Source organism: Hippoglossus hippoglossus, chromosome 23 (assembly GCF_009819705.1).
Source record: "Hippoglossus hippoglossus isolate fHipHip1 chromosome 23, fHipHip1.pri, whole genome shotgun sequence".
NCBI lineage: Eukaryota > Metazoa > Chordata > Actinopteri > Pleuronectiformes > Pleuronectidae > Hippoglossus > Hippoglossus hippoglossus.
In genome coordinates, this window is record NC_047173.1 from 965718 (window position 1) to 983503 (window position 17786).

Sequence of the window (17786 nt, forward strand, 5' to 3'; positions counted from 1 at the left end):
CGGCATCGTTCTTCTGGTTCAGTACAAGCTGCTCTCCCTCCTGATTGGTGCAGAGTCTCTCCTGCTCCTCTTTAATCTGTGGAGGCTCTGGGTCCTCTTGGTCCAGACTGGAGTTTTTGGCCTGATCACTGTGAACCTCCTCCTCCTTACAGATATGTTGCTGTGGGAGCTCTAAAGGAACAATGAACACAAGAAATAGGGCACTAATGTGATGAGGTAGTAAGAGTCAATAAAAGATACTATAAAAACACTTTGAACTTTATACGAGTTCTGCTCCTGTATTAGTTTTCATTTGACCCTTCTGCTTTTACACACCTGTCCTGTGTAGTTTTATCTCAGGTTTCCAAACAAGATCCAGTAGTCTGCGCTGATAATTAATGTCTTCATTGAACTCAAGGATAATATTCTGAGTGACTCTGGGTATTTCTTCAGCAGCAGCAGTTGGTGTCTGTGGGTCCTCTTGGTCCAGACTAGAGTTTGTCTCCTGGTCACAGAGCTGCTGGTCAGTGAGAACCTCCTTCTTCTTCCTACATACATGTTGCTGCGGGAGCTCTGGAGGAAAAAGGGGACACATAACTGGGTCACTAATTTGATGATGGAAAAAAGGACATCTGGCAATATAATATCTATGATGTTGGATCATGTCTCCAGATCGTTCCGGTCACTTTAACCCTGATGTCCTGACTTCGCTTCACGTTACATCTCGTAACAGACTCCAACAGAGACTCTGACACAGGACGACCAGATCTTTAATGAGTGTCTGTCCTGAAGCAGCGCTGGTTATAATTATGCTCTGGTGGGACATCGCTAAAACAATGAACGTAGCTGTAAACATGATCGATTATGTTCAGTGACTGCATCGATGCAGAGTCGTCGAAGTCCGCATCGTGATGCATCCAAGAAATTCCCACACCTCTATGATTTATGTAATTTTCCTCGTACACAATGGGGGCACAATGTCACATTAGGATTTGCGATGTCAAAGCAGTGTTTCCCATTATTATATATATATTATAATTTGTCCTGCCACAGTTTCCTTGCTGCATTATATAGCTGTGTGCCGCACTGTTTGCCACATGCTTTCTTGTGTATTCTTCCAAAAAGTTCCACACAGACAGACCTCATAGTTTCAGCTCCAATTCTGCTCGGATCTGCAGGTGGCAGATCAATTAATCAAATTTGATTTATAAAGCCCATATTCACAAATCACAATTTGTCTAATAGGGCTTAACAACTCATCTGCCCTTAACCCTCAACAAGAAACAAAAAAAAACAACCTATTAACAGGGGAACAAACATAGAAACCTCAGAGAGAGCCACATGTGAGGGATCCCTCCCAGGAAGGACAGAAGTGCAATAAATGCAACGTGCAATTGAGAACATCAACAAAATAACTGTGTTTAGAATATTAATGAGAAGAAACTGTTTTTAACATAAAGGTAAAGGGTGTTAATGTTTAGAGTATTTATACATAAGTAAATGTCTGATAGAGATGAAGGGAGCAGTTTTCTCTCACGTGAGAACTGCAGTCTGTGTACCTGTCACTCCTAATGTGCTGCGTGTGAGAGCAACGCCACCACCATAGAGTGAATGAATTCTGTTGGAAATGCCGAAAATTTAACAAAATTCCTGGATCCGCGCTAAAGTTAATCGGTTCTTTACTGGCCCATATGGCAGAAAACACCCCTATATTTTTTTTATTGAACACATTTTCATGAAAGTTATCTCATAATGTCTTTAAGTTGTTGCTGAGGTATCATTGCTTACCTTAAGTGGCATCACATCACTTATTCTGATCAGTCCAAGGTGAGGGACATGCAAAATACCAATAAACTTCTTTGTTGATGGGCTCCATGGCCACTGGATAGAAATGCATCATGTGTCATCATTTTTAAGCTCCAACTTATTGCAAAACTACATTTGATTGTTGATGTTTTCAAAACATTTGACCCATTTCTTTTACCATAATCGAATCGAAAATCAGAATCAATAAGAACCAGAATCGATACAATCCAAATGATACCGAACCCTAATCGTCAAATCAAAGGCTTATCTTGATGCTAATGAATGGCAAATACATTTTGAACAGATATACATACATATCAAATTTAACATAGCCCACATGATGTGACAGATGTTAAATAAATGCTGCACTGTTTTTCCATATAAAAACCACTCACAATTACTTTTGAATGAAAATGTGATTTTGCACATTTTCATTTTCATTTGTGTCCACTTGCACAATATCAGTATAACATATACAAATTATTAATATTATTCCACATGTATGCCTCTTATTGTGAAAATTCACACACACACACTTTATACTCATACCATATTGTACACTATTGGGAATTTTAACATATATACACATACACATATAAACATAAATATGTATATAGGTATGTTGTATATACACTATATGATATACTGCTATTTAGTATACTATGGAGAATTTATAACTATATAGATTATTGCCACGCTACAAAAACATTTAAAGTTGTGGAAGGTGTGTACTTTGTACATATTCCCTGTTTTTTATTTTCCAGTCACCTTTTTATTGTCTCGTCTACCTCGCGTGGGATCAATAAAGTTTGCATCATCTCTTAGGTTGTAAACAGCGGATCACTGGGACACACACGATCAGACACTTTTAATCTCAATGATCGATGTGATGGTGGAAAACCCCAATCTGTGAGTAAATGAGCTCCTGTGTTAGTTTCATGAAGACCACTGTGTTTGTACTCACTTGTCCTGTGAAGCTTTATCTCAGGTTTCCAAACGATATCCAACAACCTGCGCTGACGAACGATCTCTTTCTCGTACTCGACGACAGTTTGTTCAAAGACTCTGAATATTTCTTCAGCAGCAGAAGTTAGTCGCTCACTGACAAACTCTCTCAAACCCTGAACTGAAGACATTGTTGCTTCTTCACCACTGATGTGTTTGTGATTTATCATCATCTTCCCGCTGCTTCCACACATCCACACTGATAACGCTTCCAGTGTTCACTTCCGCAAAGAAGTGACATACTTCCACTTCAACGTTGTTCCGCTAACAAAATAAAACACTAGCCTTTCCTTAGTAAACTGTTCGATGCAAATGTGAGTTCAAAAGTCAGAATTTTATTCTGTGAAAACAACAGTTTGATTGGAATCAGAAATACATGTGATTTTAAGCCCAGAATCTGTTGTGTACCTGTAAATATACAGACCTGAATGGAGAACACAGGTACAGTTATTTATAGGAAACATGGTGAAAAAAAGTTGAAAACAAATGACTGACAAACGTTGACAGTTGCCTTCACGCAGACAACAAATTAATAATGACAAGGTCAAAGAGGATCCTCAAGACAGTATTTTCGAAAAGTTGAATCCAATACTGCCAGTAAATGCTCAGGTTGAAAAAGAAAACCTACTTTGGAGGAGCAAGCGGAGCAAGTAAGATGGAGAAAGGAACAACTTGAAATTGAAACAGAAATTGCAGCATCCACAGCAAAATTAGCAGTACGACATGCCTCATGTCATGGCAGTGTCTCATGTGTATTCGGATGGAACGGAATCTGATTTTCCAAAATAAAAAACAGCACTCAATACTCATGCTAAAGATACAACCCACAACAAATGATTCATCTCAGTTGGCCAATACTCAGACAACAGTGGAGAAAACAATGGAATCTGACAAATGTGAAAATAAAAATGTAGTTCAACAGACATGCTTCAAGTGACAAATATCTAGTGAAACATAATCCTGGTGGTCAGCAGGCAATACATAAAGCGATCCTTAAATACCTGAGATGTCTACAGTCTGTTACAAAGCTGCTTATACAGCAGAGAGATGTTATGCTGTGGCCTAAGACCTTCTCTGAGACCATTTTAGAAATGACACGCCACTGCCAATATGGACAAAATCATTGAATGGCCCACTGTTAAGGCAGAAGAAATTATCTGGCTACAAGCCTTTATGCATTGTTTATATGGGAGCTTTGCAATGCTATGGAGGAATTGCAATATCTAGATGACCTCAATATGCCAACAAACATGAAAACAATAGTTCAACAACTACCTTACGAGCTACCAACTAACCAATGTGAATTTGGAGATGCACAAATATATAGTCACATTAGGACAAAGGTTGTCTGAAGATGATCTCCTTGAAGCTAAAACCTCTATAGTGCACTTCAGTCAATTGCAAACATTTCCAAATATATTCAATTCCATCAATGTGAGACATTGGTCTGAATAACCAGCACTGAAAGAAATATATTCATTAATGAATTGCTGTGACAGAAGCTTATTTATGTAACATTTTTTACAAAACCACCCTCTTAAATAGAAGTGTATTAAAAATATGGGTGTTCATGAACCACTACAACTGAATCCTGTCCGACAGATTTTACAAACACAATATGCTGCTGTACTGTATGTGAGCACATTTGACACCATAAATGACAAAGTTGTTGCAGTGATGTGGTTTCACACCATGGGTTTCTTGTACAATTAACATAATTATTCTCCAAAGATAGGTAATTTGACATGAAGGTTATTTCATTCTTAGTGTATTGATGTGGAGAGCGTCACAATAAAAACACCACTAATGATTTTATTATTATTTTTATTTTTTCAGGGGGGGTGCTGTGGTGGCTACTGGGACTGTACAGTGGCTCAGGAGGTAAAGCGAGTCGTCCTCTGACCAGAGAAGGACGGTGGTGCGATCACTGCAATGATGTGAGCACAGAGAAGCACTGTGTGAAAGGGTAGATTGCAAAACTATTCATCAAGAATAGAAAAGGGCTATATAAATACAGACTTCTTACCATTTTAATCTGTATGATTTCTAATGTGCCTTTGCAAGGATGATGATTGAGTGAAAGTTTTCCCACAAGTCTTGCAGCTGTACGGCTTCTCACCTGTGTGGGTTCTAATGTGCATGTTTAAGGCACCACTCTGTCTAAAAGCTTTCCCACAGTCCTTGCAAGAATATGGTTTCTCACCTGTGTGAGTCATCATGTGAAAAGTCAGGGAACCCCGACGTAGGAAACATTTGCCACATATTTTGCACAAATGTGGCTTCTCACCTGTGTGGGTTCTTTTGTGAACTCTCAATGATGACTTGTGCCTAAATTTTTTCCCACAGGTGTTGCAGGTGTTTGACTTCTCATCTGTGTGGGTTCTTGTGTGGACCAGCATCGCTATTGTAGTCTTGAAACTTTTCCCACATGTTTCACATAAATATGGCTTCTCATCCATGTGGATTCTTATGTGCTGTTGCAAGTGTTTTATATGACAGAATCTTTTCCTGCAGGTGATACAAGAATAGGGCCTCTCACCTGTTTGGTTCCTAAGATGCATATTCAATTTGGATTCACACTGAAAAGCTCTTTGAAAAGTTTCATATGTTAAAGACTTTTTACTTGTGTGAGTGTTACAGTGACTCTTTGTTGGGGAAGAGTTGTCTACATTGTCACTGTGACTTGTGTTTTCGTGACATCTCTTCTCTCTCTTTGACTCTACATCTCTAGTTGATCCCGGGTCCACATCATTGCTTCCTCTCTGATCTTGGCTCTCAGCTACAGGAGAGTTATGAGAGAGGAGCTGGTCACTCTTTGGTTCTTCTCCACTGTGGTCGATCTCCTCATTCGTAGGAGTAAACATAACGGCATCGCTCTTCTGCTTCAGTACAGGCTGCTCTCCCTCCTGACTGGTGTAGAGTCTCTCCTCCATTTCAATCTGTGGAGGCTCTGGGTCCCCTTGGTCCAGACTGGAGTTATTTTCCTGGTCACTGAGAACCTCCTCCTCCTTACAGATATGTTGCTGTGGGAGCTCTAAAGGAACAAATGCACACAAGAAATAGGGCATTAATGTGATGAGGGAGTAAGAGTCAATAAAGGATACTATAAAAACACTTTGAACTTCATTCGAGTCCTGCTCCTGTGTTAGTTTTCATTTGACCCTTCTGCTTTTACACACCTGTCCTGTGTAGTTTTATCTCAGGTTTCCAAACAAGATCCAGTAGTCTGCGCTGATAATTAATGTCTTCATTGAACTCAAGAATAATATTCTGAGTGACTCTGGGTATTTCTTCAGCAGCAGCAGTTGGTGTCTGTGGGTCCTCTTGGTCCAGACTAGGGTTTGTCTCCTGGTCACAGAGCTGCTGGTCAGTGAGAACTTCCTTCTTCTGCCTACATACATGTTGCTGCGGGAGCTCTGGAGGAACAAGGGGACACATAACTGGGTCACTAATTTGATGATGGAAAAAAGGACATCTGGCAATATAATATCTATGATGTCGGATCATGTCTCCAGATCGTTCCGGTCACTTTAACCCTGATGTCCTAACAACAAAATAACTGTATTTAGAATATTGATTCGAAGAAACAGTTTTTAACATAAAGGAAAAGGGTGTTAAAGTTTAGAGTATATATTTTATTTATCTAAACATGTCCGCAAAACTAAAATCTACCTGTCTGCGCTGATGAGCTTTCCTACAAACAGTGTCCACATGATGCTCAAAGGTCAGCTTGTCATCAGTTACAGTCCCAAGATATTTTGACGTGTGTATAACTTCCACAGCCTAACCATTAATCCCCACAGGAGAGATGACTTTCTAATTCTTCCTGAAATCTATAAACATCTTGATTTTGGCGACATTAATATCTACTGTAAATAGGATGACTTACACCAGTCAATAAAATCTTTCGCTACAGGGCCATGATCAGGGTCATCAGAGGTTACAAAGAGACAAAATAACAGAATCATCAGCAAACTTTAAAATATGCTGCCCCATATACAGGCTTTGACATAACTTGGTATATAAAAAAATAAGAGATGAGAGGATTGTGCGGCTTGTTTGAGCGTGCCAGAATCATGTTCAATAAGGTGTATGTGGCGTCGTCAACACCCCTGCGTTACCTATAGGCAAATTGGAGCGGGTCCAAATGATCTTCTCAAGCGATTTCATGACGAGAGAGGTAGGCGCTAAAGGCCTATAGTCATTTAACAGCTTCGGACCTTTAACTTTGGCACAGGAACAATAATGGAGTCTTTCCATTGGTGAGGGACCCTGTGGAGTTAGAGTGACCACTTGAAGATAAAAACTAAAACAACAGAATATATCAGCCAGCTTTGCAGCACAGTTCTTGAGAATGTGGCTGCTAATGCCATCAGGGCCTGGGACTTTTCTTCTCCTTCACACCCCAGAACATCCTCAGGACCATGCCCTTATCCACATGAACACAATTCTGCCCAGGAGCCACATCCCTGAAGATGAACTGCTCCTTACTAAAATCCTGGACATTAAAGTGATTCTAAAGTGTTCAGTTCATTGCAAAGATCATAGTCGGACTTATTATTGAGGGAGATCCCATCCCATGCAGGACGCAAGTTATTGGCACTAAACAATTTCTAAACTTTAGCTATGTTTAGCAAGCTGAAGTTCCTTTTTAGCTTGTTTTTGCAGCTTTGTGTACCGAGCCATAGCCCCTTGAACAAAACGTGTACTGTGCAGGTTAATTGTTTTGACAGATTTGGAATCCTATGGTTTATTATCAGGGTAGATGAAAATCTGTTTGCGTGGGAATGACTAGGTCCTCACAGAACGTGATGTAAGACGACACGGTCTCTGTGAGATCGTCCAGAACATCACACACATCCTGAAGAAAATGCCAGTCTGTACAGATGTTGCAGTCCTGGAGACTTTGAATAGATTCCTCCAACCAAAAGTCCCTAAATGCATATTTCCCAATTTAGAGAATTTAAATAACCGTCCCAGATTACCCAAAGCATGCCGTCCCACATTATCAATCATGTTTGATAAAGTGGGACCGATAATAAAAACAAAAACAAAAAAAAGGTTCCACATTTTTAACATCTCAATACATATTTTGTAGCTTGAATATCTCAACAACATTAATCCTGTCAGAGTCTTATGTCATTGACCTTGTCATGGAATTCCAAGGGAATGTGGAACTACCGAAATAATTCTTCCCCTTAAGTTTTCCATTCATGTGCAGGTGACACCCTGGTTAGGATCCTGAGAGTCGTGTTCCTGTGTTAGTTTCATGAAGACCACTGTGTTTGTACTCACTTGTCCTGTGAAGCTTTATCTCAGGTTTCCAAACGATATCCAACAACCTGCGCTGACGAACGATCTCTTTCTCGTACTCGACGACAGTTTGTTCAAAGACTCTGAATATTTCTTCAGCAGCAGAAGTTAGTCGCTCACTGACAAACTCTCTCAAACCCTGAACTGAAGACATTGTTACTTCATCACCACTGTTGTGTTTGTCGTCGTCGTCCTCTTCTTCTTCTGCTGCTTATTTAGTGTTTAGTCTTCTTCTTCTTCTTCTTTGTTGTTTTACGGCAGTTGGCATCCAGAATGTTGCATTACTGCCACCTTCAGGTTCCATTCTTATAATACCGTTATCTTATAGCCGCTTGTCCAGTCCAGTCATAATAAAAAAATGCATTTCCTCCCTTGTGCACAAACTGTACACTCTAAAATCTTCCTTACACTGCCCTCAGCCCGTTCTATTCCCTTTAGATAAGCCCTCATTATTTGTCTCTCCTGTACGAATTTCCCACATGACATGAGTATGTGTTTTACTGTTTCCTCCTCCTGACAATATTCACACAATCCAGTTGGGTGTTTCCCACTAATGTGTAGTGTGTCGTTCAAATTACTGTGCCCACTTTTCCCTGCTTCTTAACTGATTAACACTGCTCTGTACTGAATGTAGATGCCTTCCTTTGGGCTCCGTATCCCAGTTCTGCTGCCACTGTTAAATTACTTTCTTCTACACTATGACCCTGCCCTCTGACTTTGATAACTTAATGTTAACATCAACAGCTTCTCTCTTAGCTGCCTCCTTTGCCAATTTATCCGCTCTCTCATTCCCTAAAATGCCTAAATGAGCTAGCTTCTTTGTTTCCCCATTCTTGTAACTGTAAATATTATTTCAAACAATAAATCTTGATGGTTTTTTGCTTCTCCCGTTTTGATACTTGTGAGGGCTGATGCAGAGTCACTGCATATAACTATTTTATTGCAGCTACTTTGCTCATCCCACTCTAATGCCATCACCATGGCAAACATCTCAACAGCATACACATTTAGTGTTTATTGGCGGTTGGAAAACACCTTAAAAGGGGCATTACCGCTACCAACAGGACTGGAGTGTGAAACAAGAGAATGTAAAAAAAACAACTATACTTTTAGCCAAATCCTTGTCTCTTCTGAACCATAGTTCTGAACTTTAAAATGTCACAGTAAATATTGCCTGCTGTTTTTCCTAAGAGACCTGACAACGAAAAATCATGGGGTTTTTCTTATGCAAAAATTCCACTGAGACTGGTCTACAACAAAGCACAAAAGGCAAGTAGTGTCGTTTTACTTGACAAACACACACAGTTTGTGTCAAAACTCAGAAGTGTTTATTCGATTTATGATCATTTTGTGCTGCATTGTTTAGCATAATAATGTTTAGCATACTAAAGACAGTATTGTATGGCATAATATAATATAGACAGGACTTTCTATTATTTTTTTCACTACATTTATATAACATTTAATTCAGAATGATCTGAATAACAGAAACCGGGGTTCAGCACAGGGAAACCATAACCTCTCTATCAGAGTGGCAAAGTTCAGACCTCTCTCCTATTTTTGTGAGCTCAGTACCAAGACCAAGCTCTCACAGAGAGAGACCACCAGGACCACATCACCAACTCCAACAAGACATCAGTGCTGGACTGTGATGGGATTATGAACAATCAGAGAGGGGGATTGTGGCACAGACTTCACATTACCATGTGCCTCCTTCCAGCATGATAATGATCCATGTCACAAAACAAACAGCTCAAGCTGCTTCCACCAACACATATTCAGAGAACTTCAGTGAGCTCTCCTGTTATCAGATGTAAATCCAGTGGAACACATTCGGGACGTGGAGCAGAATCTCTGACAAATGTTTTCCGTGTCACCCAGAATTCATGCTGTTCAGAGAGACAGAGGGCTCCTACTCTGTATTAGAAAAGTGGCCCAAATAAAAATTTGCCACAGAGTATAGTCTTCAACATCGTGAGCAGTTAAAACTTTATGACTCATCAGATAAATTCAACCAGTGTACATGTTATTTAAGTACGAAAAGTAAAAAAATCATTTCAAATTGAGGATAAATTCATCAGAATATTTATACAGGCTTTATTTTCACCTTTTTCGTAGTGACCTTTAGAAAATCGTTACTGTGCCTGAAATGAATTTGTACACACAGATGATCCCCAGTGTCACACCTAAACACTTAATTAAAGGTTGCATGATCAGCTGATGACCAGACGTGATGATGAAAAGGCAATATTGAAACTGTGACCTCATTCTTTCAAAATAACATTTACTGTCGCTCACAGAGCGATGACTCATGTCTGCTTCCAAGAAAGAGTTTTGTTTACTGTCTGTGTCTGGGAAGCTTAAAAAACCCTGACTCCTGGGGCAAAGCTTCTGTCACACCCACATCTCCTCAGGGGGGAAATAAACTCGATATGAAGTCAAGAATCTGTGCGGCTGACTTGTTTATGCCCCCTGCTGGTCCAGAACCTGGATGATAGCTTTCTTCTTCTTGCTTTTGTCTCCAGGTAGTTTAAGGTTCTCCTCTGTGATCTCCTGCTCATCATCAGAGTCCGATTCCTCCTCAGAGTTCAACAAATCTTCTTCATCCTCAGAGTCAGCGTCTGACCCACTGAGCTCCACCAGTGCTACATCCTGAGAACAAGAAGAAGAAATCCCAACTCAGTTAATGCACTTTTAGAAGTATTTCTGATATCTGCATTCTTAAGATACAAAGGAAAACAGCAAATAGAGGGGGATATTTGCAATGGTTTAGATAGTGGGACCAAAAGTGTCAAAAACCTTATGGGCTGAGAATCTGATGGACGTGGTGAAGGTTTTAAAAGGACTAGTGCAGTGTGTGTTCTAAACTTGCCTTTTTGCTTGGTCTGTAGTAATGCTTGATTGTCAATGTTTTTATGGAATGAAACCGAGTTTGCTTTATTGCTGTTCCCTTGTGTGGTTTATATGCAAGTTAGAATGATGGACTTAACTAGTGGGTTTTTCTACTTTTCAAAATAAAAGCTCTGTAATTTAGCTCACACTAAACTCTGCACTGCACTTTCTTGGGCAATTTACAATACACATGCCACAAGTGTGAAGCCGAAGGTTTCTCGAAATGCGTTTCACATACAGACAGACGTTTGTGGAATTAGTAGATAGATAAAACCCATTGCTGATGATGGAGGTGACTTTAAGGTGGGGGCTGGGTGGTAGGGTTCATTACGAATTAAAATTTCTTGTATCAACACATAAAAAACAAGACAGGCCTCTGACAGCTTTTTGGTACATAGATATCACTTCACTCAGATATACAATCTGACTTTTTTTACAATTCTGTTACATTTTCCTTTAAGTCCCTGGTGTTAGGTTAGGCGATATGCAAAATTTTTCCAATCAGCCACCGTCAGCCCAACAAACGCTGATTGACGATATATCCACATGTGTGCATTCGCCTCAAAACAATGAGGGGAGACCAACATCTGTAGAATCTTGTAAAAAAGAAACGCTTGTGTCTGTTGTTTTTGGAAGCTTTAAATAAGGCTCTTCCATAAGATGGAGACTTACCATCTCGATGACTCTCTGTGCCTCCTCCACGCACTCTATGTTAAAGTGTCCAGCAGGAGCCTCCTCCATCTGCTGCTTCAGCTTCTCGTTAGCTGCAGCCATCTGAGGCAGGAAGCTGTGCAGCCGCTCCAACACTGATACACACCAAAATAAAACACACACACCTGAACATCTCAAACTGTTTTTTCTTCTTGGTTTTCCTACAAGTACATAATGTAAAAGAACTAATGAATAAGATTTCATCATGAAGTGAATGGATATTAGGTCTCACCACTGCTTCTTGGGACTCTCTCTGTCTGCAGGGACCTGTCAGCCTTTGGCTTGAGGAGAAGAGTCTCACTGAGACCTGACAGAACAAGCAACAAGTTCATTACATCTCGGCAAAACCAATAACAATCCATTTAACTGACATATTTCTCAACAGTGGCAAAATAAGTTCAGACAGGAAGCACACAGTTACAAAGTGACCATGATATGAGATGTTGAAGAAACCTTGAACCAGTTCAATGCTTTGAACACATGATGTTAATAATGGGCGCACTCTGCAACAAAATCTTGCAAGATGTAATTTTATCCAAGTGCAAAAAACAGGTCACCTGGACTTGGTTGAGTCGGTTGATATGAGAGAGAGAGAGAGAGAGAGAGAGAGAGAGAGAGAGAGAGAGGACACATCCCTCGAAGAGTGAGGGAGAGAGAGTGAGACAGACAGACAGCGAGAGAACGATTGACTTAAAGCACTTTTAACTATTACTTTGAAAAGTGAGTGTGCGCGAGAGAGAGAGAGAGAGAGAGAGAGAGAGAGAGAGAGAGAGAGAGAGCACCCGCTTCAAGAAGAGTGAGGGAGTGAAAGTGTGTACTGTATGTGTGATGGAGAGCGCGAGAGAGAGACTTAAAGTACTTTATAACTGTTCATTAAAAAATAGTGGGTGTGTGTGACAGAGCGAGAGACAGAGAGACAGAGAGGGAGAGAGACAGAGAGACATAAACACAGAGAGAGAGAGGACTGAAGCACATCCTTCAAGAAGAGTGAGAGAGTGAGAGAGAGAGAGAGAGAGAGAGAGAGAAAGCTAGCTGTATTATTGTTCCTATCAGAAAAACACATGGCTCTAACCCCACTCCCTCACTAAGACCATGTAACTAGCTGCGAACTGTTCAGTGTATACACACCTGCTCCACTACCACATGACAGCAGCGCCCGTGAACTCGTCTTCTCCGCGTTCAGCTCCATTTTCAAGTTGTTCGTGGGCTTTCATCAACGTGTTGCTGAGAAGAGCAACATCCGGGTGAGAGGAGAGAGACGTTTACATCTACACAGGCTGTGGTTTATATGGCGCCCTCTATCGTTGGGGAAGAACTCGTGACGTTGGTGGTAGAGAATAATAAAAGGTATAATGAAACGTAGAAGGCTTGTTAAAAGCCTCCATATGTCTGTGTTGATGAGAAACCAACGAGCAGTTCCAGACGGGACTAGATCAAGTTCACTGGATTAGTTTTATGATATATAGTCTTCGGTTTGTTGTTTACTCCGATCGATAGGCATTTTGTATCTGATTCTGAAGAGCTGTTCCCTGTTCGATGCCTTCTTTAGTTTGGACTGTAGCTGTGTACACGTCTTTCATATACAGTCTATGGTACACGTCAATAAAGTTGTCAGGAAAAAAATCTTTGTGTTTAGTTCCGGGTCAGCTGGGTAGACAGAGAGAAGAGGTCTCACTCCTACCTGTTTTGTCAACATGAAATCACATTGGTCCGTTCACCGAACGCAGCTGCACGAGATTGTTTTACACCGTGAGTTCATCTTTGTCTATTTAAAGCAAATTGCTTATTTGATTTACTTACTGTTTAATGGCTGAGCTAAACTAGTCGTTTTTAACGTTTTATATATATATATAAATATATAATCGTCAAGAACATAAAGTGAATGAAACCAGGAATTATTAAAACGGAATAAAGCCTCAGCCACTATTTCCAAACATTCATCAAGCCGACGTAGACGATCTTTGGTGGCAGTGTTTTCTCTGACGCGGCGAAGTGTCTGTCTGTCTGTGTGTGTCTGTGTGTCTGTGTTGGAACAAGTCTCACCGCACATCTCCTGGATTGAACATCTCCGCAGCACCAAGGTAACTTTCGGGGGGGGGGGGAAAGAAACCAAACCAAGTGACGACTACAAGAACGAGCTTCTTTAGCTTTAGCTCCCCGGCCGATCCTCCTGCTGTTATGTGTTTACACAGCAAGCTAACATAGCTGTGATAGGTAGCATGTCCACAACTCGTGTGTTTTCGTGCTCAGGGGAAATGTACCGATAGTTGTTGGTTCGTGCTGATAACGCATGAGAGAGAAGAGCGGTCCACGGAGGCAAAGTGACAGTGAAGTAAACAAAGTGACAGTGAACAGCACCAGCCCCTGTCTGTGCTCCATTAACTTATTCTCAAATGCTCATTGGATGTTGTTGTCCGGTTCTCCTATCAGCTTCTCCTATCTGTTGTCTCTCATTGTTCTTTCTGCAGACTGTGGAGTCCCTGAAGACAGTCCGTGACATGGACGATGCACCTTAGCCACGTCAAAAAGATAGTGTACAACTTGCTACCCCCCCCTTCGACTGGATGACAGGAGATGAGACACCGCAGTCCCAGATCACAACATGAGTATCCAGAGCCTCGGGGGAGCTATAGGAGAGTCCCTGGGCTCTAGCCTGACGGTTCGTATGAGCAGTGCGTGGAGTGCTCTCTCCCTGAAATCTGTGTCCCCCGGGCGGATCGCCTCTCTGTTCCAGACCATGGTCCCTACTGGCTACACTAAGCTGCAGGACGAGCGGCTGTCCATGGTGGACCTAGGAGTCAAACCTGAGGCCAGCTCGCTCCAGAACGGCTACAGACAAGAGACATCTCACATCGAGAGCCGGCGGCACCTGGACCGGGCCTCTCGGTCCTCTGTGACCCTATCTGACTGTGGAGATGGAGGCTTCTCTGAAACAGAGCCCATGCTGGCTGAGAGGAGGCTCTCAGGAGAAGAGGCAGACGAGGAGGAGGAAGAGGAGGAGAAGGCAGGACAGGGATCTGCTAGGCATATAATGCCCAAGGAGTCTCCACTGGCTATGGCACTGCAGATCCTGTTGCCCTTCCTTCTCGCTGGATTTGGAACTGTATCAGCCGGGATGGTGCTGGATATTGTGCAGGTATGTCAAGACTGTTCAACTACTGTTCAAACAGAAATACAATGTAAAGTAGTCGTCATCTAACCAGAAGTAGACAAATAGAGAGGGAGAAGTAGCAGTGGAAACCTGTTCCTCAGTCTGTTTGTGTTGCAGCAGAGTCTCCTGTATCTCCCAGGGGTCAGTGGAGCAAACACTGTGTAGTCGGGCTGTGAAATGTCCTTGATGGCGTTCTATCCATTCAGATTGTGTGTCAGTATAATTAAACAAAACAAAGAATTTGAGAGGGAATTAAATCCACAGCAGCAGAAAAAAAAAATGTCATTGCAAAAGTGGAACTTAAAACTTGTAAACAAATGATTTGGGTAATCGTGTGTACTATATTTTTTGGGATATGTCCTGTTGTTTACAGTTCCCTTCTTTCTCACTGATCAGACTTTTGCCCTTGCTTTCAGCTCTGTGGTTGTGTCCAATAAAGTTATTGATTGTGACACAAACCTGTCAGGTGGCACCACTGTGGCCTTACAGCACGAAGGTGCCCCACCCCTCCACAGAATTACATGGAAAGACGGCCACATCAGAGATTTTAATCTAGAATCTTGCACCTAATGTAGAGAACTGTATGTATCAGTTTGCAGAAACTGTGTTTTTCTCCTTTAAAAAAGAGATTGTAATGCAGGAGTTGTGCTTCTAGTGTTACAGATTGGTTAAGGGATTTTGTACATGAGGTTCAGTAGTTGCATTTCAAGTTCTAATTTTAGTATGTAAACAATTGTGAAAGACTTGAATTACAGCCAAGCTACTGACAACAGTGACAAACCAGTCTCTTCACTCCGTTGATTTCAGTTACTCATGCAAACAAGGAATTTGCTTTATCCAAATGATATCTCAGCATTTCAGTGCTAAATAAGTTTAACTGAGAGTGGAGTCATTAAAAGGTCGTGTCATTTTCGTCCACAGCACTGGGATGCGTTCCGGTATATCACAGAGATCTTCATCCTTGTACCTGCTCTACTCGGCCTCAAGGGAAACCTGGAGATGACTCTGGCCTCCAGGCTGTCCACAGCGGTGAGACACAAACAAACACACAAACACACAAACACACACACCCGCATAGTCAGAGTTACACACTATTACAAAGTATTTTTCTATGCATAAGTATAAGGAAGTTAATCTCAGTATATGCTATATATGCTATAATCAGTAAACGTACAGTGGAAATACACTTGTGTATAATGTGATGTAGTACTGTGATTTAGAAGCTGTTCTCCTATATGTTCTCATAATGCACTTTAAGCTAGCTCCAGCTGATTCGAGATAGCTGCAATTCCCGACGAGTCTATTGTTCTCTCTGTAGGTGATGTAATGTTTTAACTCTCTTCTTGTTTTAATTAGCTGCAATCCATCTGTCTTCTGCAGTGACTCAAGACGTATATTTCTTTAATTTTTCTGAAATTCTTGATATATATTGTTGTTATATGAGATGTCAAAATCTGAACATAGTGGCTCAAATATATTGACAAGAGCACCCAATGTCTCAATTTGAGTGAATTACAATCTTGAAGAGTGCACCTGTCAGCTCTATTTCAACAGTGACGACACAGTTAAAAATATGATCCATTCTGAAATGAGTTCTAGTGTTTGGTTTAGATGAGTTTTGTTTTCAACTCCTCAGAGACCACACTAACTAAGAAGTAATATGCAGGTTTATCAGATCATCACCAGGGTCACAGTTTGACAGTCTGCTTATTTCTGTGGCTTTTAGACCTCAGACAGACATTGATCATAATAATTTATTAATGACCACAAAACCAAATAGATTTTCCCCGGTACAATAAGGAAAAGGTCACGTCAACATGAAAAATGACATAAACAGTGGTCACACTACACAATGACATGAGATGTTTAACAGTGCAGATTATTTAAAGCGCATGTAGATCATGATTGTTGCATAGAGTTCACTCTCCCTATGGTTGTGGGGAAACATGTTTTTGTAACAGGATGATTTGATGGATAGTTGGAACAGGTGGTGAGGTGAATGGGAGGGGTCAGAGGTTGTTTTTGTGCACGTGTGATGGTGCGATTTTGGTGGTGATCTTTGATTATTTGTTCACTTGTGCTCAAGTCAACAAATTGTTGACACACGTTGACCTGCCACCAGGTGACTGTATGGGCAACATCCCACAGTATTGATCTTCCTTGTTGGTGATAAATCTGACTATGTTTGTGTCGTCTGCATATTTGAGATTGGTGACTGAGCTGTGATGTCATGTGGTTGGTGTCGAGGTAGAAGAGCCAGGGGGGGGGGCTACCCCTGTGGAGAACCTGAGGGCAGAGGGTGGGATGATAAATTGTTAATCTTAACCTGCTCCTGTCTGATCTGTCAGGGAATATTAAATAGAATGAATTAATTTACATGTCAGTGGAAGTAAAAGTTATTCACCATCCTCTATAGCTCAGGAGGAGCTTTGTCAAGTCTGAGAAAACAACTGGTGATGTCATCAAGACCATCTTAGCTTGGGCGTGGAGACCACAAACAGGAAGCTGTATTACAGACTGGTGGGGTGGGGAGTCATAATGTAGTGGTGTAAGTCTAACAAAGGTGGCAGGGTGGGTATTCAGTGTATTTGGAGTCAAAAGTCAGGGTATCTCTAAGCTTTTTACACCATTGTCTGTATTATTATTATTATTATTATTATTATTATTATTATTATTATTATATTATAATATATATTTTGTAAACTTATTTTTATACCTTTTTGCTAGTTTTATGTTTTTTTGTTTTTCCTAAGTCTTTGTTTTATTGCTAACGTGTTCTTATTTCATGTGTTTGATTTTATTTTAAAGCAATTTGAGCAGCATTTTATGTATGAAAGGTTCTGTATAAATATAATTGATTATTATTATCCCAGAGCTTTATAGAATCTATAATCAAAATATATATTAAAAACATTCTGGTGGTCAGGGG

At 40.8% G+C, this 17786-nt stretch overlaps 3 protein-coding genes across 4 annotated transcripts in view; 1 reads left to right on the plus strand and 2 right to left on the minus strand.

Annotated features, from left to right (window-relative positions):
• Window positions 1-4664: 4664 nt before the first annotated feature.
• LOC117757718 lies at window positions 4665-8257 on the minus strand. The gene is made up of 3 exons (XM_034579097.1): window positions 8086-8257; window positions 5429-5824; window positions 4665-4717 (listed from the first exon to the last, which is right to left on the minus strand). Exons 1-3 carry the CDS (start codon window positions 8255-8257, stop codon window positions 4665-4667), a joined length of 621 nt encoding a protein of 206 aa, XP_034434988.1.
• Window positions 8258-9380: 1123 nt separating this feature from the next.
• Window positions 9381-12990, minus strand: c23h12orf45 (chromosome 23 C12orf45 homolog). The gene is made up of 4 exons (XM_034578570.1): window positions 12835-12990; window positions 11939-12013; window positions 11668-11801; window positions 9381-10755 (listed from the first exon to the last, which is right to left on the minus strand). The coding sequence occupies exons 1-4, from the start codon at window positions 12893-12895 to the stop codon at window positions 10567-10569; spliced, it is 459 nt and encodes a 152-aa protein (XP_034434461.1). The 5' UTR covers window positions 12896-12990; the 3' UTR covers window positions 9381-10566.
• A 355-nt stretch (window positions 12991-13345) lies between these two features.
• Window positions 13346-17786, plus strand: part of slc41a2b (solute carrier family 41 member 2b) — a 31979-nt gene continuing 27538 nt past the window's right edge. The window contains exons 1-3 of one of the 2 annotated variants that reach the window (XM_034578559.1): window positions 13346-13455; window positions 14175-14842; window positions 15779-15886. In XM_034578559.1, coding sequence (XP_034434450.1) covers window positions 14309-14842; window positions 15779-15886 — 642 coding nt within the window. In that variant the 5' untranslated portion in view covers window positions 13346-13455; window positions 14175-14308. Of the gene's footprint in view, window positions 13456-13595; window positions 13788-14174; window positions 14843-15778; window positions 15887-17786 lie in introns of those variants that run through there. The other variant, XM_034578558.1, reaches the window with a different exon arrangement.

What these genes read in the sequence shown, in the direction of transcription:
- LOC117757718 (XM_034579097.1), bottom strand. Translation starts at nt 8,257, where the DNA reads ATGTCTTCAGTTCAGGGTTTGAGAGAGTTTGTCAGTGAGCGACTAACT. An exon ending in GATAAAGCTTCACAGGACAA is followed by an intron (nt 5,825 to 8,085) that starts GTGAGTACAAAC and finishes TTGTTCCTTTAG; the next exon opens with AGCTCCCACAGCAACATATC. An exon ending in TTCCCCAACAAAGAGTCACT is followed by an intron (nt 4,718 to 5,428) that starts GTAACACTCACA and finishes ACATCATTGCAG; the next exon opens with TGATCGCACCACCGTCCTTC.
- c23h12orf45 (XM_034578570.1), bottom strand. Translation starts at nt 12,895, where the DNA reads ATGGAGCTGAACGCGGAGAAGACGAGTTCACGGGCGCTGCTGTCATGT. An exon ending in GTCATGTGGTAGTGGAGCAG is followed by an intron (nt 12,014 to 12,834) that starts GTGTGTATACAC and finishes TTGTTCTGTCAG; the next exon opens with GTCTCAGTGAGACTCTTCTC. An exon ending in CACAGAGAGTCATCGAGATG is followed by an intron (nt 10,756 to 11,667) that starts GTAAGTCTCCAT and finishes TCTTGTTCTCAG; the next exon opens with GATGTAGCACTGGTGGAGCT.